The sequence below is a fragment of the Heloderma suspectum genome, chromosome 2, assembly GCF_057233095.1.
Source record: "Heloderma suspectum isolate Gila_16-S chromosome 2, 16-S_ref, whole genome shotgun sequence".
NCBI lineage: Eukaryota > Metazoa > Chordata > Lepidosauria > Squamata > Helodermatidae > Heloderma > Heloderma suspectum.
The window spans coordinates 295,141,461-295,161,387 of record NC_139459.1 but is presented as its reverse complement, the minus strand read 5'-3'; the positions used below and the strand labels follow the sequence as shown (position 1 = coordinate 295,161,387).

Here is a 19,927-nt window from a genome sequence, read left to right as displayed (position 1 = left end):
AGGAATATTAGAATACCCAGGAGGCACCCTAAACACAGTTCCTTGGAACAAAACCCCACACAGTCCTAGTAGGGCCTTCACCCATCTGGCGCCCTTCGGACGTGTTGGATTACCATTTTCATCATCCCCAGGCAGCATATATCCCCAGCACGTCTGGACGGCATAAGGTTGAGCGCAGGTTCAAATATCACTTGAACAGAAACAGTACACCTTTTAAAAAGAAAAAAAATGGCTAGGATCTCAACATTCCAACAATCTCAATGTCAAATACATTTCAGAACCAAAGATTTGAACAGGAGTTGGGCAGATGCTTAATTTTTCCCCACTGAAAGCCAAGGGAATTCTAAGGGTGCTATCCTATGCAAGTTTAGACAGAAATAAAGTCCTGGCTGGGGCATGCTGGGAGTTGCAGGACTTTTCCTGTCTAAACATGCATAGGATTGCACCCTTAGAAGTCTTTTAACTCTGGATCTGGCTTGTGATGTGGAAGTCAGTTCAACTGATTAATAAAAGTTTACAGAACACACCAAAAATGACTAAAGTGCAGCTTTGTTATTAGGCTCCTCTTTCCGTGATAGAAGAGAGCCTTTCCCAACATGGTGTCCCCCAAATGTGTTCTACTACAATACCCAGCATCCCCCAGCCTGCAGTACTACTGAAAAACTAAAATGGTAACCATTCCTCCTTTAGAGGGACTCTAGCTGTGCACTTGAGCCCTTGCGCATGCTGGCTGGGGGATGCTGGAAGTTGTAGCCCAACACAATTGGGGGTTCCAGGGCAGGATAAGCTGATGCCAGCCTTAGCGTGGCACAGAGGTCTGCAGCAGATGAAGAAATGTCTGCCCCTTGAAAGCTTGCATAACTGTTGGGTTAAAGTAAAGACTAATCACAGACATCGCTGGTGAGGTATTTTGTATCTCTATATTTAGTCAAGCTTAGTGCTAGGGGCCACTTGGCTTGCTACCATTTAGAAGGTCAAAAACCACGCAATACCACTTTCTAGCTGGGAAGCTCAAGCTGCAGAAATGGGAAACAAAAACTGGCGTTAGCAGTGACTACTCATCTCTTCAACAGGCGAATGATTAAGAAGATGCATCCGATTCCCCAATGCACATAAGGACCACATGTACAGTTCAATTATGCATTCTGCTTGGTTGCAACATCCCCACTAATTCGAAGAGCACAGAAAAGCAGCAATAAAGTGATGGAGGAAGGGGCGGGGGGACATATACCACTAAATAAGGAACAGTCTTATGGCACCTTAGACGTTAAGGCTTAAAGTCTTAAGCAGATTGGTAGTGTGGCAGAAGCTATTGTGGACTAGAGCCCATTTCATCAGAGGCTTATTACGCCGCAATAAATCTATCAGTTCCTAGCCCAATGTGCAGCACAGTCCAATGTAAGTATACTTGGTAATAGGCTCCTTTGGGTAGCATCTAAAGTTAGTCCTATGTTGAGTAAACCCATTGAAATGAAAGTTAATGACGAACTTAAGGGTGCAATCCTATGTATGTTTAGACAGAAAAAAGTCCTACAATTTCCAGCATTTCCCAGCCAGCCCTGCTGGCTCAGAAATGCTGGAAGTTGTAAGACTTTTTTCTGTCTAAACATACATAGGATTGCACCCTAAGTCTCATTAATTTCAATGACTCTTCTAGGACTAACATTGGATACTACATACTGTGTTTAATAGTGTTTATTTACCTCGACATGAGTGCACATAGAATTTAAATCTTATAAGACACCTTGAGTTGGGGGGTTTTGAGACAAGCATCTATGAAATTTAAATAGTAATAATAGTAATAAAATAATAACAACAAAAACACCTCGTGCTTCAATCCTCTATACACTCTTCAACCCTTACCTGGGAGAAAGTCCTACTGAACTCCATGGGATTTGCTTCTCAGTAGCCATGCATGGAATTGTGCTGAAACAATACAATCTTATACATGTCTACTCCGAAATAAGACCCACTGAGTTCTATGAGACTTACTTCCAGGTAAGTGCTTCTAGGATAACAGCCTTACAGCACAATCCTATTAATGTTTAGACAGAAAGATGTCCTGTATGCATAGGTCTGCATCCTTGTTTGTTGTTGTTCGCATTTATTTATTTGTTTGTTTGTTTGTTACATTTCTATCCTGCCTTATTTCCTCCTCAGTAGGCTAGTTCGACAATACCGCTGGAGCTGTGTTACCGTATAAACCCAGCAAGTTTGCGCTAAATGCTGACTTCGGTCATAGTGTGTGTCCTACAGAGGCTAATAACAAATACCTTACCTTTTAAGAGCGGTTTTGTTTTTTTTAAGTCTTGTTATCGATAGTAACAAAAGGCTTTTTACTTGGCTTGTATCGCCCGCCCCTTGCCTACTGAACGAAGGTACATCAAAGAACGTGTGATTGGAAAGGTGCAGTCGCTACGGCAAGATCTGACGAGGTTGCCCGTGTCGGTCTCGGTTTCAGGTAGGGCAGAATTGATTGACCCACGTCCATTCCAACGCTTTGCCTGTCATAAACGTTAGGGACAGCTCTGGTCCCGTCCGAAAAGACCAGTCTCAGTGTAAAGAAAGCCCGTCGCGTTTGACTCCTTTGGGATCAATGGGCCCTTCCCACGACGCCCTTGACCCATTGATTTTAGCGGGACTTGAAGGTGTCTGGGCTGGGACCATTTACTTAGACTGCAGTGGAGCGTTTTTAATTGTAGATGCAATCTCAAGCATGCTTACGTGGGAGTAGTTCCCATTTAAGTCAGTGGGACTTATTTCTGGCTGAACATGTAGAATATCTTCCCAATAACAATTAAAAAAATCAAATCCCACTGTCGCTCAATGGTCACTTAACACTCCAGTCTCGCAATACAACGAGGTCAAAGGAACAGGAGTAATGGGCAGGTTCCGAGCTCATCACTTTTACATCCCTATTATTTCCGTGGGAGAGGTTTTAAAATAAGGGATGGATTCCCACACCGAGGTCAAACGCATGTAAAGCTGCAATTTTGTGGTACAATCTCCTTCCGAGTTCAGCATACACAGTGCTGAAGTTTGGCTAGATCTCGTAAAATGCCAAACAACATTAACACAGTGAATTAGTTTAAGGTGGAATGCTATACATGTTGAGACAGAAAAAAATCCTACAACTCCTAGACTTCCCCAGCCAGCATGCTGGGAGTTGTGGGGCTTTTTTCTAACTAAACATGGATAGTACTGCAGGAGTAGATAATGGTATTTTATTTTATTTTATTTTCTGTAACTTCTCCGCAGTCCCAAGCCGCTTAGCCCCTCAGTGTAGTCGGAGGTTAACACCCTCGCAGAGTCGCAGTCTGAGCCAGGGAGGCAAAAATCCATTGCACGCTTACCTGAAAGTAAGCTCCATTAAACACAGCACGGCTTACTTCCGAGTAGACCCGCACTGTTGATGGCTCATTACGTTGGACTACTAGGTGGTCTGAGGAAATGAACGCATTGCATCGCTCAGGCCGATCTCGTTCATAAAATATTTTATTGAAATAAAATCAATATCTTCATGTTAATAAAAACCGATCGTAAAATGCGTTTGTCGAATAATTGGGGGGACCCCCGGATCTTACACACCAGAAGAACAGCCAGAACTATCTTCTGCCCTGCCAGGCCAAACAAGAAACAAACAGACCCCTCATCCGTCTCAATCCACGCCCACCCAGAGAGAAGAGCGGGCAACGTTTTACTTCAGTATGTACACAAAGTGGGGGCGGATTAGCGCAAACGCACAGTAAATACAACGGAATCAACTGGGAATGATAGTCCACTAACCATTTTGCCACCCATCTTCTTCAGCTTCCACGTTGCAGCTTCTCAAAAACAAAACCAGTCGCACGACCCTCGTCTCGTTGTACGCCTGCTCCTCCTTACACACACAAATGCAACCCACGTGGTGGAAATCGAGAGGGAGCTTGAGCCAGGGCTAGTCGATTTGCGAGGCGCACAAGCCTGGAGGTTAGTCCTAAAGGCTGGAGGTCCCAACCGTGCGCACGTGAATGCGAGGTGGTTTGTTCTGAAGGATTCTTATTTCCTCGCGAATCCAGCCTCTAGTCTAGCAATAGAAAAGGGCACTTCGATCAATGCGGTCTTTGCAGTACCGTAAGTCTCCGCGTTCAAGGGCACTCCCGCCAGGCCTCGGGCCTTTGGCGCTTTGTTATTCCTCCTGGCTCACTTGACAGGAGGAACCGAGGCTTTCCGCTTGTTTCTCGGCTTCCTTCGCTCGCTCTTGCTCTGTCAGCTGTTCGCTGGTAGGAATGGAGTTTTTCTTCGGGCGACCTTTGGGCTTGGTGGGAGATTCCAGCCCTCCGCCTTGCAGAACCTGCAAAAATCCAAAGGCCTGAACGTTCAGGAAAATACAAGCAAGGAAAACGAATTTACCCAGCTGGAAAAGTTACAGGCGTAGAGAAAAGCCATTAAAAATAATTGTTTTAAAAGCTCGCAGTGACGATCAAGGGAACATCACCTCTTCCTCAAGATTTCAACACCAAGCCTGCCATAGCAGCCAATGAAAATACCTTAGAGCTGCTCTGACGCTCCACCTGCGCTATTTAGTGAGCCAACTAGGCCTGCCATATGTATGTATATGTATATTTCTTCCTGGCATCAGTCTGTACTTAACACGGCAGGCAGAAATCCAACAGGTAACCCTTTCCCAGCTGTGTGTCTCCATGCCGAGGAAAGCCTCATCTGTTGAAGTCTTACCTTTCATGCTGCTAGTTAAAGGCACTTAAGCCTTGTCAGAAATTGAAAGGGGTGTGTGTGTGGGGGGGGGAGCCCTATTGCCAACTCTTTACCCAGGGAACAAGGCTTTGGGCGGTAGCTATCCTGCAGGGGAGCGAGGCTGGAAGTGGATCTCTTTGGCTGCTGGATCTATACGGTCAGGAAAACAATCGCTCTCCTACTTGGGATGATCGATGCTGCCTGGTTTGGATGAGGACGTCTGTTAATAGGTGTTGCCCCTGGTTCCATTTGTACTCATATTCATTAAAGCAGTTTAGACGCTCCACTTCACCCGTGGGTACACACTGAAAGGGTAAAAGCACTTTCTGTTCCTATAATGACCAGCCTGACTGCAGCCCATTAAGCTGACTAATGATGCAGCCACCTTAATGCGCATGCAGGTCTACTCAGAAGCAAGTCCCATCGAATTCAAAGGGGCTTACTCCTAGGTAAGAGGCTATAGATATAAATTGGTAGCCTCAAGGATGTAAGAAGACCAGCCTCTCTTTACTAAATCATCTGGACAGATGCTGGAAACAGGGCAAGGAAGAGATCCTGACTTCCTAAAAGAGAATGACAGCGCAATCCTATACATGTCTACTTAGAACTAAGTCCCATTTAAGCTTACTCCCAGTTAAGTGGGTATAGAATTGCAGCCTTAATAGAACGATCAGAGTTGCCAACCCATCCATAGCCTGTGCCTCATCGCATTATGTTCCTAAACACTTACTTGGAAGGAATTCTCATTAGTTTCAACCCTGGCTTTGAAGTAATTTCCTGAAATGGAGTCCGCATAGCTGCATTTAGGCATATTCTTGCCTCTCCTTTCCTCTAGTGTCTCCCCAACTTATTTAGTGTTACTTTGTAAAGCTCAGAATACATTTGATGGAATCATCATCTGATCGTCAATATGTAATAATCGTGACAGTGTGTCAGGTCCCACACAGTTCAATGAAGTTTACTTCCAGGTATGTGTGATTAGAGTTGTAGCAACTAAACTTTCAAGCCAATGTGGTTACGATCAGCATATAAGGGACTGACTTTAAGGAACAAAAATAAACATTACATCATCTCATTAAGGTTAACAAGTTCTATTTAAGGAAGATTACAGCCTCTCCCTCTCCTGAATATCCCAGGAAAATCATTGCATTGTTTTGGAAAAATCAGCTTCACATCCCCTGAATCAAGTGGAACACGCTGAAGGCATTAGTGTAAACAAGCGGCACCGACCAACATCCCATTAAAACTCCACATTTAAACCTGCCATTAATAAACTGATGTGAAGAAAGCCTAAGAGCTGGATCCAGACCAGTTAGGCATGCTTTTGTTCTATTGACATCAATGAGACTCAGGTTAGGTATAACTTGTTGCCCCATTGATTTCAATGGGACTCAAACATAATTTATAGTGCAGCCCTATACATGTCAGGGGGACCACGGTGGCTGAGCGCTCGGCGGGAAAGGTGACAGTGTTCCGTGCACCTCGGTGTTCAGTCATGCCGGCCACATGGACACGGAAGCGCTGGCTCTTCGGCTTAGAAACGGGGATGAGCACCGCACCCTAGAGTCGGACACGACTGGTTGGGGACACCTTTACCTTTACCTTTTATACATGTCAACTCAGAAGGTGGTGGGAAGGAGTGCATTTGCACAATTACGCATGGCACACCAGCTGCAACCATCCTGAGTCAGTCTGACATGGTAACAGTTATTCATGCCTTCATTACATCAAGCATAGACTATTGCAATGTGCTCTACAAGGGGCTGCCTGGAAGAGGAATAGTATTTCAGTTAGCGCAAAATGCAACAGCTAGGCTGGTATCCAGTGCACCTATTACACCTGTCTTGAAAGACCTTCACTGGTTACCAATTGCTTTTTGTGTTCAGTTCAAGGTGTTGGTTTTAACCTTTAAAATGCTATATGGCTCAGCACCTGGCAACCTAAGGGCCTACTGCCTCCTTATGAACCTGTATGGTTCTTAAGATCTCTTGAGGGCACCACTGCCTGTTGAGGTCCATTTATCTGGCATCCTGAAAGGGTGTATCTCTTCCAAACTGAATGTGCCCCCTGAAAATTAGGCCCCATGCTCTTGGCTTTTAGAAGGGCTGTGAAACACATCTTTTTAATTTAGCCTTTGAGGTTAGAAAGTTAATGTTTTAATGTGTTCAGTGTTCCCGTTTTTTTATTTTAAGATTTTAGTGTTTAAAATTGTTGTGCACCGCCTTGATGACTTTTTTTAGCAAATAAGGTGGTACACGAGTGTAAATAGATGATGATGATGTCATCATCTCACTGAGTTCAGTGGCACTTACTCTGAGGTAACTGTGTATAAGGTTGTGTATAACCTTGGACCGGATCCAGCCCTCAAAGTACAGGACATGTGCAGTTAAGAATCTCCTCTCTCTCTAAATAGAGACTAACTTCTCCGTGGCAGTGAAACCCTCTGGTCACTTAAATCTTTACCCAAATCCACAGGATGAGTATGTCCTCTAATGAGTATTCTAGCCCTGTCCACACCACAGGACAGGTGGAGTGGCTTTCTCTACAAAGGATTAAACACACACATGAGTCATGTCAGGCTTTGTGTCAGCTCCAGAAAAAAGACTCCCTGGCTTCAGTGGAGGATCGTATTTGAATCCAGTGTTCTAGTCCAACCTGCTGCTCTCCAAGGGTTTTGGACTACAGTTCCCATAATCCCTAATCATTGGCCATGCTAATTGGGGCTGGTGGGAATTGTACATCATCAGCTGCATCTTCATGAGATAAGCTGTCACCATCTGACTTTTCCTGTGGTTGCTTGTGTAAATATGATGTGGAAGAAAAACATGATATAATTAAAACCCATTAAGTATACTTACTATTTTCTTCCATTTCATTCGCCTATTTTGGTACCAGGTTTTCACCTGCAGTTGACTCAGGCCCAGGGACTCCGCTAGGTCTATCCTGCAGGAAAGAGAAGGGGCCCACTGAGCGTTCTCTCCATCCTCCCTCCTGCTGCTATCTTGTATGAGTTCCCCCTGGATGCCTTCCAGCAACCCCACCGCTTCCCCTGCCTTCCATTTTAAAATGGTTCTTTTCTCTTATTTTAGTAGTGCACAAAATGGGTAGTATCTAATGTTAGTGCTACTTTGAACAGACCCCTAGAAATGAATGGGACTTGTGCATGACTAATTTAAGACCCATTCATTTCAATGGGTCTTCTCTAAGTAGGACTAACAGGATACAACCCAAATTAATTGTTCTCAAATACCCTCAAAACCCCACAAGGCAGGCCAGCTGGAGAAACAAGGTGTGTCCTGCCCCTTAGTGAGCTTCATGGCTGAGTCCTTGCATTGTTGGTGTTTAAAGGGAGAGGTGGACGATGACCTAGAATTCCACGCTGGTATCCTGGAGATTCCGGAAAAGAGCTACAGCGCTGGCACCTGATTTCACACGTTAGGGAAAACTCATGTGTGTCTCTCTGCATTGAAAGCAAGTGACCTGGGAGATGTGCTGTCTGCTGAAGGGATGGATCGGCTGGGCCCATTTCCCAATTTGGGCTCTCATTGTGGGGATCAAGGGATCAGCAAGGGTAGGTGGCTTACTCTGACAGGGCTGCCGGAGGCACAGCAGCAAATGGCGACCCCCGCCCCCCAAGGCGAAGTGCACAGTACCCACGGCCAGCCAGTTTTGGGTACCTGAGGGAGAAAATGCCTCAAGAGCTTTTCCCACTCCGGGGCAGTAAAAACAGAGTAAGGGCACAATCCTATACATGTTTAGACAGAAAAACATTTCCCATGGCTGGCTGGGGAATGCTGGGAGTTGTAGGTCTGGATTGCACCCTAAGAATATCTTACCTGTGTAATCTTAAGAATGTCTACTCAGAAGTAAGCTCCACTGAGTTCAAGGAGACCTACTCCCAGGAAAGTGTGTGTAGACACCTGCAGTCTAAGGGCCCAATCTTATGCAAGTGTAGACAGGAAAAAAATCCAACTCCCAGCATTCCCCAGCTAGCATGGCAGTACACATGGCTAGCTGGGGAATGCTGGGCCCTATAGGACTTTTTTCTGTCTAAACATGCATGGGATTGCGCCCTAAATCACCGCACCCTGCCGGAGGTGGCTGCCTCGCTCTGCTTCAGGGTAGAGCTGGCCTGCTTGCCCAGGCGACATGTGGGCAGGGGATGGGCTCGGGGCCCGGCCTGCTGAACTTTGGGCCTTTGAGCCCCGAGGGGAGGAGGCGTGTGAGCAGGACGCAGAGCGGGTAAGAAGCCGAGCCAGGCGGGGGCTGCGGGGCTGCGCTTCCGCCCCGCTTCCGGAGCGGGCTGGCCCGGGGCAGGCAGGCGGCGGCCCCTCCGCTACGCCTCGGCCCGCCCGGGGGGCCGGAGATGCGCGCGCGCCCCGGGCTGCCACACGGAGCTCCCCCCCGCGTCTCCCCGGGGCCCCTGCGCGCCCGGCGAGGGCCCACCTGTCGGGCGTGGAGAGGTATTTCTGCTTCTCGAAGCGCTTCTCCAGGCCCATCAGCTGCAGCTCGGTGAAGACGGTGCGGCTCCGACGGCCTTTCTTGGCTTTGCTGCCGGCCTCGGGGCCTCCCGGCTCCAGCTTCCCGCGGAGGTGCAGCTCGAGCGGCAGGTGAGGGGGCCCCGCGCCGCCTTGCAGCCCGGAGCTGGCGGCCAGCAGCGCCGAGCTCAGGCCCGCGCAGCCCAGCGGCGCCAGCGGGAACTTGAAGACGGCCGCCTGCTCGGCCTTCAGCGCCGCTGCGGGAGACAAAGACGCGCGGAGAGCTGACCGACTGGAGAGCCGAGCGGCGCCGACCCCCAGCTGCCCCGCCGCGGGGCGCCCCTCGCCCGCCGCGGGGCCCGTGGCCACCCAGCGAGTCCCGGCGGGGGGGGCGCCCCAGGAGTAGGGCTGCTCGTCAGGGGCGCAGGCCTTTTACGGACAAACGCGCGAACTCGTGTTTCATTACTTGTCTGTGAAAAGATGTAGGGGGGAGGAAAATTAGGGGAGCCCGCCCCCCGCCCCCCGCCCCCCCTTGGCTCCGATCCGAGGGAGAGCCGTTGGGGACGCGTTCAGAAAGAGCGCCAGCGTAACGGATGGCTCAGGAAGGGAGATGACTCGGGCACCTCGGCTCTTCCCAGGCCGCGGGAAGACGGCGCGGGGGGGGGGGGGCTTTCCTTGCGCCACAAACACACGCGAAGGGACTCTCGTGGCACCTTAAGGACGAGCAGACGGATTGCAGCACACACGAGATCGCATTCTCATCTATGCATTTATCATTATCATCATTATCATTATCATCTATGCATTTATCATTATCATCATCTATGCGTTTACTGTAGGCCGCTTCCCCGCAAAGTGGCGAGCGGCTCGCGACATCACAAATGAACAGCCGCCGCAAATGACATCCGTCGTCATCGCCGTCTGCTTTGAACACGATGATGCGTAGTACCCACTGTGCGCCCTACGTAGCGCAGAGCCCTTGTGATGATGAAACTTCAGTCAGTCATGATTCACTGAAGTCCCATTCATTTCAATGGGTCTACTCTACACAGGACCGACCTTGGATACTACCCAATGCATCGGCTCGCCTCTAAGGTGCCTCAACAAGACTCTCACAGTCATGGGACACAGAGATGGGGTCCCCTCCACAGGGCCCACACCTGGCAAACAAGTGAACCCTTTGTTGTTTAGGCTGCGATCCCAATAAGCTAAGGGCGCAATCCTATACATGTTTCGACAAGGAAGAAAAAAAGTCCTACAATTCCCAGCATTGCCCAGCCAGCATGGGAGTTGTAGGACTTCTGTCTAAACATGCTTAGGATTGCACCCTAAATCCAGAGTTTAGAATTGCGTCCTAACATATTTATTCATTTGTGTCTTACCTCTTCTCTCAGGATGACATCATACATGGCCTGTGCTTCCCCCCCCCCCCCCAACCATTTATCCCCACAACGATCGTGTGAAGCAGATTAGGTCGAGAGTGATTGGCCCAAAGTTCTCCGAGGAAGCGGCCGGGCTGAGGTGGGATTTGAACCTGGGACTCTCCCGTGTAAGGTTGCGCTCCAACACACCCTTCTCTGGAAATCAGTCTCCCCGATCAAAGCTGGTCATACTCGGTTCGCTACAGTGGCTCTCTTGGCTACCAAGGTGCCAGGAGGTGGCAACGATCTCCCCTAACACCTAGGGGCTAGGGAATCCGAAATATATTTTACTTGGTTCTCACTTCAATAAATGGGACTTACTTCCGAGTAAACGTGGTTGGGATTAGGCTGCAGGAGTAATCATGGCGCGATCCTGTGCATGCTTACTCGGAAATCGGACCCACTTGGACTTGTTCCCAAATCAGTGGGCGAGGGAAAGGTCGCACAGAAAGGCTGCAGTTGGAAGGAAGCGCCATTGAACTCTATGGGGTTTACGTCTTAATAAACGTTGTTGGGACTGCGCGGCTGGAGGGCGCTCTGAACTGAAGGAGACGAGAAGAGGAAGCGGCGTGTGGATCCAAAGCAATTGCTTATGGGGACAGGAGGCGAAGAAACATCCTGTGAAAGATCCCTTTCCTACCCACCTCATGAGCCTTCCTGCTGATATTAAAAAGCAGCACCAGTAGCACCAACAAGCAGCGCAGTCCTATGGATGTCTACTCTGAAGTAAGTCCTATTGAGTTCAATTGGATTTACTCCGAGGAAAGTGTGTGTCTTTAAGGCACTGCAGTCTTTAAGGATTTCAGCTGCATTCCTAACTGCTCATTGGGAAGCCACTTCCAGGGAAGTCAACTTCCTTTTGACTGCGGGGGGGGGGGGGGTCAGTCGTAAACAAATTAAGGTGAATCTTCCTCTGATTATAACGAATGTGGCGCTTACTCCGAAGTTAGGCTTGTTTTTGTGAGGGGGGGGGGAGGAGACACAGTACCTCTCTTAAGTCTTTAAGACAGCGACCAAAATTGGCTATTTGAAAATACTGCTATTTTATTATGCTACTCCCAGCGGTCATTTTATATTTTGTCTGGGATAGAACAGATCAAATTCCCCACGTTTGGAAAGCAAATAAATACAGAAATCATGTTTAAATGGCCTTTTCCTGCTACTAAAATAGTTGCAAAAGAAAATATTTTCAAATCATATGGGCAATCAGTTTACAATTTTTAAAAAATACATTAGAATTTTGGAAATACACTAGGTTGGTTCCAGATTTAGTCACACTTAGAACCATGACTAACTTGAGTCCTGTTGATTTTAATGGGTTTATCTAAATGTAACTAAATCTGGAACCAACTCACTATGACAATTAGACAAAAATAAGTTCCCTTGATTTTACCAGAGAGGAATGTGTTTAGGAAATGGATATTAACTTATTTTCATTCAAGACTCTGTGTACAACCTGTAGAAATTGCCATGGTTCAAAAACAATTTTAATGTTTGTGGAAATCTACTTCTATTGCAGCATTAACACATTTTTTCAGAGAATGTACAATAAATATAAGAAAATATATGGCATACTGCTCTGACTTTGGAAAGCCTTTCCTCTGCTGCTTGTGACTGTGATTTTAAAATGGAGTTTGACATTCAGCCCAATTTCGTAGGCTGATCCATAGTGCGATGTATGTTGTAATGTAATATTTGGATTAAATGAATAAATTAGATTATGCGCAGATACCCAGATGTGGCAGGGTGTGTGGAGCAGTGTGTATTCCCTCCTAATAAAAAAATTAAAGTTGATTTAGACTTACTTCTGAGTAGACATATATAGGATTGGGCTACAAATAAGCAAACTCCATTATTCCAGTAAACAATATTGGATAGCTTTGGGCCAACCATTGCTTGATTTCAAAACATAATTGCAAAAAGGAGAAGGAGAAGCGGAGGAGGAAACCAAAACAGAAAAACCAAGGACAGGTTCTAGTTAAAATTAGCAATGCAAAGTCCCACTGATTGGAGAGAAATCAAGGTATACTTAGATCTTCTCCATTAAGAACCATGAGATTTGGAGAACATCCAGCCTAAACTTTTTGCCCTTTCTTTATCTGAGAAGCACTTCCTAAGCAGGTTTACTCAGAAGTGCAGAGGATCTTAGACACAGATTACAGGATGAGGCTGCGAACTGCTACAGAATCCTCACATACACCATCCAGGTAGGAAGGAAATTTTGCCCATTCATCTCCCCGAGGAAACAATGAAAATGCAAAGATACATTTACACGGGGCTTGCAAGTAATAAGTTCTTTCAGACACTAGCGAACGTATGTGAGAGGCTGAGAAAAGGTGATGGAACCACCGGATAGCCAAAATCTACTTGCTTTTTTTAAAAGTCACTTTTTCTCTGGCACACAGACGGTAAAGAAGTCCCCAGGGAATGATACGAGTAAGGATTCTTTTTTTCTGGCTCCTGGCTCCAGTTTAGGAATATAAAATGCTGAATCCTGGTTCTAATCGTAATTCCCTCCCTTGCCAGGCAAATATCCTCCCCAAAACGAATTTCTCTGGTGGCACGTCCAAGAGGCATTTATATCCCAGCTTAAACACGCGGCATGGAAATAGGCCCCAGTTCCCTTCCGAGTAATCTGAGAGGATGCCGGGGCGCTGTTAGGCAAAAGCAAACCAGCGCGGAAACCTCTTTAGAATCGGGCTGTCAGGGCGAGTTGAGATGCCCTCCGTGGAGCCGGTGACAACATCCGCCTTCGAGTGGATCGCTCCGGAAGGCGCGCGCCCCGCACAAATTCCCTGCATCGATTGCCCGAGAGAGGCAGAATCAGAGAGTCTCCATCTGGAAAACCCATCATATTTATTATACTCCCCCATGGAGGGCCTCTGATCCAGGCCTCTTCCCCACGGCACCTTCCCACTTGGGCAAACAGAATCCGTCCCATTCCTTGTTGCCAACCTCGAGCAGGGAGTTACTGCCGCGAGAAAGGCCGCTGGGATGAAAGGCCCCGACGGCACAACGATCGGAGGGCGATCAACGCTCAGCTCAGGTCATTGGTTCTTCTGGCCATGCCGTGCCCGTCAGACATCCCGAAGCCTCGAAGGGTCTTGCTGAGTCCAAGAGCTGCCTCCAAAGCACACGGTCCTCCGCCCCCCCCCCGCCCCCCAGAGCACACCTACGGGTCTGTCTGGGAGCTTGTGGGCGCCACACGGCCCTGCGTCCCGAAGGCGCGGCGGGGGATCGGAGCTCCACTCCAGGCTGGAGCTTCCACCATCGCTGACGCCACGCGAAGCCAGACGCCTCCGTAGGGCCCTGCTGCCCTTCTGGGGCCACAGAAAGAGCTTCCGCGGGGTGTCCGCCCGCACAGAAACGCGGAGGCCAGTCTCGGGGAGCCGTGCCAGGGGATCAAGGCTCTCCCCGCGGCATGCCTCCCACACAGCACGGTCAGGCCTGGACGATTCTTCTGAAGGCCAGCCTTTTCAGAGCTGTTGGTCTCATTCGTTTTCTTTTTAATCCGGCACAGGGCAATCGTGTGAACCTTAGGGCCATGGTGTCGCTTTCCAGCCCCTGACTTTGCAAGGCTCGTTTATGGTCGTGTTGGTTCCTTTCCCCTCTTCCGAACGAAGGCCGCTGGGCTGAATCTGCTCATCCCCGAAATATTCTGAGGCAGAAAATCCCACCGCGGGGAAAACACACGCACACTGCCCCGACTAACCTTCCCCGCAATTACTCCGGATTCAAAACAAAACGGGGGCGAGAACAAACGTCGGGCTTTGATAGCGAGGACGCTTGTTTTCGCCTCCAGCATTTCGCTGAAAATCTTCCGTGCAAGCGCGGCCCCGTTTACACTGAGGATGGAGCGCAGAGACGGTCTCTGCGCAGTCGGACGAGCTATGCCCCCTTGAGGCCTCAGACCCACCCGCGCCGCCACGCTCCCCACGGCACATGGGACCAAGCTGGGCTCCCGAGGAGGCGGCCCCCCGACCCCAGCGCCAGATCCTTTCTGGCGCGCCAGGGCCCCTGCGCTGGGCGGAGGGCGGGTTCCCTCCTGCGGGAAAACGCGCGCACGGCCCTTTCTCCCCGGGGCGCCACTCCAAGTGTCAGGACTGGGCGGCCGGAGGGGAATTGAGAACACCTCGCGAAGGTGGGCGCAAAAGATTCACCGCAGGGCCCCCCGCCCTGCTCTGGGAACCTTGCGCGATGCCGTGGCGCCCAAGGGCTGGCGCGTTTTAGGCGTTGGATGGGCCTCCTTTTTTAAAGGGTTTGATGGGCTCCTTTTGTCTTTTCAAGCGTCTGATGGGGCTTTTTTTTTAAAAGCCTCATCGAAAGCAGGGATACAAATGGCTCCTGGCCTGAGCACATGGGCCTGAGACGGGCCTCCTTCCACGGCCTTCTCAGCCCTTTGGCTCCGAGCCAGGAAGAAAGGCCGTTTTGCCTCCCCGCCCCGCCGAGTCCCTGGCACAAGGCGAGCCAGGCTTTTCGGGAGCAGCGCCCTGCCTTCGGGGCCCCTTTCTTCCTTGGGGGGCTCCTCCGCGAGTTCACTGGCTCTGAGGGCTCCTCAGCTGCCAGGAACGGAAAGCGCAAAGACTGACGCTAAGGCAAAGAGAGAGTCCAACCCCCCCGCAAAAAAAAAACTGGTCTCCCAAACACTGGTCTCTCGGGAGGAAGAGGTCCAAGATGAAAGACGTGACAACGTCCTGGTGAAGTGAGGAGCAAGCGAGGGAGGGGCCTTCCGCGCTCCCCCTCCCGCTCTTGCGTCCCGGCTTCGGATCTTTTGGACCAAGGCTCTGCAGCGTTTCTTCCGTCGTCTACTGAGGCCGGGGGATTCCCCCACCCCGCCGTGCCCGTCGGCCTAAAGAACTGGTCCCGTTCCTGCCCTAGACTTGCCTCCACGACCATTCAGCTCCACACCCCGAGGAAGCCGAAGGACGGCTTGCCCTGTGCAAGCTGACTCGCGAGTAAGCCTCGCCGAGTTCAACGAGGCTTTCCCCCACGGTCGGTCCGCATCAGATGATCGCAGCCCTGAAATCCACTTCGTTTCTTTGCTGCCAAAGAGGAAACAACGGTTGGGCTGAAGGCGTCGGATTAAATGGTTGGTGGATTGGGCTGTGCGCACACAACACGCTGCATAGCGCTTCCGCTCCCCCTGAAACCATTCATCCTGGAAGATCCGTTTTGCTCTGAATGGGGCTACCCCAAATAATATTAAGGCTATGGGGTTATAGGGAGAGCGGAGGACAGGAGGCCTGGCGTGCTATGGTCCATGGGGTCACGAAGAGTCGGACACGAGTGAACGACTGAACAAATTCGAGCTTTCCCAAGGCCTCATCGCATGGGGTCTAACGTTACTTGCCAGTGTAAAAGATAACGCTTGTACTACTGTAATCCTAGTCACATTTGCTAAGGAGTCACTCCCATTCAGCTGAAAGGGGATTGATCCCTAGCCAATGTATCCAGGATTGCAGCTTTGATGTCCATCTTAGGGCTGCAGCCTTCAATAAGGAAGCCCCGGGCGTCAGGAAGTCCCCCGGATAGGATTTCCTTGTAAGTAAACGTATTGGGGTTGTGCCACAGGCCATCCACCGCACAGCCGAACACCAGCTCCCCACGCGACTTTCCTGGGAAGGGAGGCCTTCCCTTCCACAGAGCCGACCCTCGTGGCCCTGAGGATCGCAGCCGAAACCTCCTCCTTTCGGCTGAGCAGCGCAGCGCAGAGAAAGAGGACGGCCTTCCTTCTTCCGAGCGCCTCGAAGCGCCGGAGGGCCGGACTGCCCGCACCCTGAGGGCTCCCCAGAGAGCGGCGAAGTGGCGCGGACATCCAGCCCGCGGACACCATCCGACGCACAGCCAAGGGGGGGACCCAGGCCCGCCGGAGGCCCAGGGGAGCTGCCGCCCCACTGATTGCAGGGGGAGGCAGATTCGCTCCTGAAGCAGTCTTCGCCACCCAAGGGGGAGAGAAAGAAAGAAAGAAAGAAAGAAAGAAAGAAAGAGGAAGAGGGTTGGCCCTGGCGGATTGGGGCTGGGGGAAGTTCGGCTTTCCGGCAGCTCTTTGCAAGCAGAACCAAAAATAGATACATAAATAAAACATTCAAAAATAAAATAAAAACCAAGGACTTGTTTCCGTGTGAGCCGCTGCCCCCTCACCCGCTCCGCTCCGGGTCCTCAGGGAGGAATTCCGGGCTGCGCCCTCCCCGGCCCACCACTCCAGGAGGCGGCGGGATGGAGCGCCCCCGCCCCACGCCTCGGGAAGACGTACGTACCTAAGGGGTTGGGGTAGGGCCGGGCCGAAAGCAGCGCCTTCACGCCGAACTTGAGCAGCTCCCCGGCCGGTGCCGCGCTCTTCGCATCCGGGTGATCCGTTAGGATCTCCTCGATCATGAAGCTCCGGTAGCGATGCGATCGGTGGTCGGCGAAGGGGTCGGCGGGGAAATAGTGGGCGGCGGCGGCGCCCAGGTCCAGTGGGTGCTGCATCGCGCCTGGTGGCGCAGGTACCACCCCGCCCCCGCTCAGCTCAGCTCAGCTCAGCTCAGCTGGCCAAACCTCAGAGCAGCTCCTCGTCTGGCGCTTGGGCCAGGGCGCTCGGAGGCCTCGGCGAGGCCGGGGCCATCGCCGCGGCCTCTGGGCGCCGATCCCTCGCGGAGATGCCCTTGGCAGCAGGCGGGGCTGGGAGGATCTCCGCCGATCGCCAGCCAGCCAGCCGGTCTCCTCGCGGCCGCCGCAGCTCTCCCGGCGGAGTGAGGCCAGGCGGCCTCCGGCTGCTCGAAGGGGCGGCCTCAGAGGAGCCCTTCTTCTTCTTCTTTCTCCGCCCCAGTGCCGCTCCAGACAACAGCCTATTATAGGGCTGACGCTGGCCTGAGCGCGGGGGGCTCGCCATGCCGGGGGGGGAGGGGAGGGGAGGGGGAGCGGCGTGGGGCGGGCAGGGGCGGAGTACCTGGGAAGGGGCGCTTGATCCGGCGCCAGGGCCAGCCAATGGGCCTCCGCGCTGGCCGGCTCGGGGAAGGCGACGCGCGCGCGCGCGCGCTGCACGCCATCCCCGAAAAAGGCATCGCTGCCCTACATCGGGGCCAGCCTGGAGCCAGACCCAAGTGGGGAAACTATCAGCTGACGTCCAGCCTGGGGGAGGAGAAGATGGAGGCGGCTCGGCAGCCTGGACCACAGGCAGCCTGGCGCCCACGTTGCCTCCTCCTCCTCACCTTGATCTGAAGTCAGAACTACACGGAGTCTTCTTCTTGGGACACCTTAAAGACACCTACGCTTGCAGAAGCCCTCGTGGACTGTAGTCCACTTGGCCCGATGAGGGTGCTGTTGCACTCCTGTCCTGCTTGTGGGCTTCCTCTGGTTGGCCACTGCGTGAACAGAATGCTGGGCTAGATGGACCCTTGGTCTGATCCAGCTGGGCTCTTCTTAGGACATGAGCGCCCATTTCGGAAGGGCAATCGGTCCCCGGCCTCAGCTGGTGCGGGGACTGGTCGCTAGGCAAGGTTTCCTTCCTTTTTGCTGTACCCCGTGGGCTGTATCCAAGCTTAGCCTAACTTAGTCTAGCTCCATTCGTTTCAATGGCTCTACTGGGTGGTGCGATTGCCCTCGTGTCCTAATTGCAGGCTTCCCGTTGGGGCATCTGGTTGGCCACTATGTGAACAGAATGCTGGACAAGATCGACTCTGTTCAAATATGGCCCTTATGTACTCATTCCCTCCAGAAGCAGCTAAGGAATCTTCGGGACCCCAGCTGCCTTTTTAACCCCGAGGGCCAAGCCCTCTCCTCACACCTTTCCCTGAAATTAGGGAGTGGCCCTTCCCCGCTACATCTCTAGTGTGCAAACTTTGCATAAAGTACCTCTGATGAGCGATAATGGGATGCAGTGAATTCCAAATAAAATGTACCTAACTCCGTGGAGTTCTTTCTTTGAACCATTTCTGTTTCCGTCGAGAGTCCCTCCTCGCCCACAAGTCGGATAATTCTCATTTTAAACCAAACACAACAAAATACTCTCTTCCCCCCCTTTTTAATTTTTTTTTTGGGGGGGGGGTTGTTGTTTTGTCATCTCTTCTACTTGATTCAATATCTCTGATGATAATTAGAATCATGGCCATTCAAGATAAGGGAATTTTGGGGAGATCACCGCCACCTCCGGCCCCCCAAGGGGGGGGGGAAGCAAGAGCCTTTTGGAGTGTTCCTGATTTTAAAACATAGTGTAAGGCACATCCCTGGCATTCAAATGACGGCATTCCGACAGAATAATTTAGGCCTATTCCAGCCCCCCCCGTAAATAGGATTTACAGAACTTCAGTATATGGTTCTGGAAGAGTGATCCATCCACTGAATGCGGCTTCCGTACAACCAAAGCTGCTTTGTGCTTTAATAAAGAAGATCTGCTCGTGTGTGGTGCAAATACGATAGTTTTTGTACCTGTAATAATATTTCATTAGATTATTGAGACTCAGGCTGCAGTCCTGTGCACATTTACCTAAAGTAAGCCTTATTGAACTCAGTTGGGCTAACCTCTCTGTAGACATATATAGCCTTGCGCTGTCAGTCTTGCCAAAAGCAAATTAAACCGTTAAAGTCACAATTGAGTTCAACGGGAGAGAATTAAGCAGATGCGTGAAAACCTCTCCTGCTGCAATCAAGGGAGTTTAAGCCTGCAGTCCTCTGGATTCTTGGGAGTAAGCGCCATGGCATTAATCGGGCCTGAACCATGCACAGAATCCGAAAAGGATCAACACGTGCTTAATTTAAATGAGATCCTGCAAAATAAACATATAAAGATATCTATCTTCGGGGCAGTATACAATGGGTTGGGTTTTTTTTAAGTCATTCCACAGCGCCCTGAGAGTTTTTACTGAAAGGCAGAGTATACCGCTTTTAAATAAATAAATAAATAAATAAATAAATAAATAACTAGCCACTCAGTTACTGGCGCTGCCAGAACTTTTTGATCCAAGCATTGAAAACCCTCAGTAGTAGTTCGCAACTTTGGGCGGAATTATAGCCGGCCAGAAGAAGTCTGACTACTGTGATTCTGGCTAGAGAGGAGTCCAGTTTAGCAGTAGGCTAGTTTATGTCCGTCCCCTCCACCTCCCCCACACGCATGGAGTTCTTTGTAACAGAAGATGTGACAGCAATTTTTAAAGAAAGAAAAAAAATGGAACACTTAGGGCACGATCCATCAGTTAACCACTTCACAGGGAAATCCTGTGCATGACTAGTCAGAAATAAGCCCCACTGAATTAAATGGGGCTTACTGGCAAGGCAGTGGCCTGTAATCATCTACCCGCTTTCCTAGAGGTTCCGTTG

The 19,927-nt window shown here is 50.6% G+C and overlaps 1 protein-coding gene across 2 annotated transcripts; it reads right to left on the bottom strand.

The window, feature by feature from the left end:
* Nucleotides 1-3,478: 3,478 nt before the first annotated feature.
* Nucleotides 3,479-17,490, bottom strand: BARX1 (BARX homeobox 1). Of its 2 annotated transcripts, none has more exons than XM_084832469.1 (4): nt 16,891-17,490; nt 9,181-9,469; nt 7,593-7,677; nt 3,479-4,351 (listed from the first exon to the last, which is right to left on the bottom strand). In XM_084832469.1, the coding sequence occupies exons 1-4, from the start codon at nt 17,099-17,101 to the stop codon at nt 4,169-4,171; spliced, it is 768 nt and encodes a 255-aa protein (XP_084688595.1). In that variant the 5' UTR covers nt 17,102-17,490; the 3' UTR covers nt 3,479-4,168. The 2 variants fall into 2 exon arrangements, with proteins under 2 accessions (XP_084688595.1, XP_084688596.1); XM_084832470.1 differs by having other exon boundaries at nt 3,479-4,333; nt 16,891-17,457.
* Between the last annotated feature and the right edge of the window lie 2,437 nt (nt 17,491-19,927).

Bases quoted from the DNA above. Each gene is read 5' to 3' on its own strand.
- BARX1 (XM_084832469.1), bottom strand. From the start codon at position 17,101: ATGCAGCACCCACTGGACCTGGGCGCCGCCGCCGCCCACTATTTCCCC. The intron at 9,470-16,890 runs GTACGTACGTCT...TGTCTCCCGCAG, and splicing joins GCCCTACCCCAACCCCTTAG to CGGCGCTGAAGGCCGAGCAG. The intron at 7,678-9,180 runs GTGGGCCCTCGC...TCTTTCCTGCAG, and splicing joins TACCTCTCCACGCCCGACAG to GATAGACCTAGCGGAGTCCC.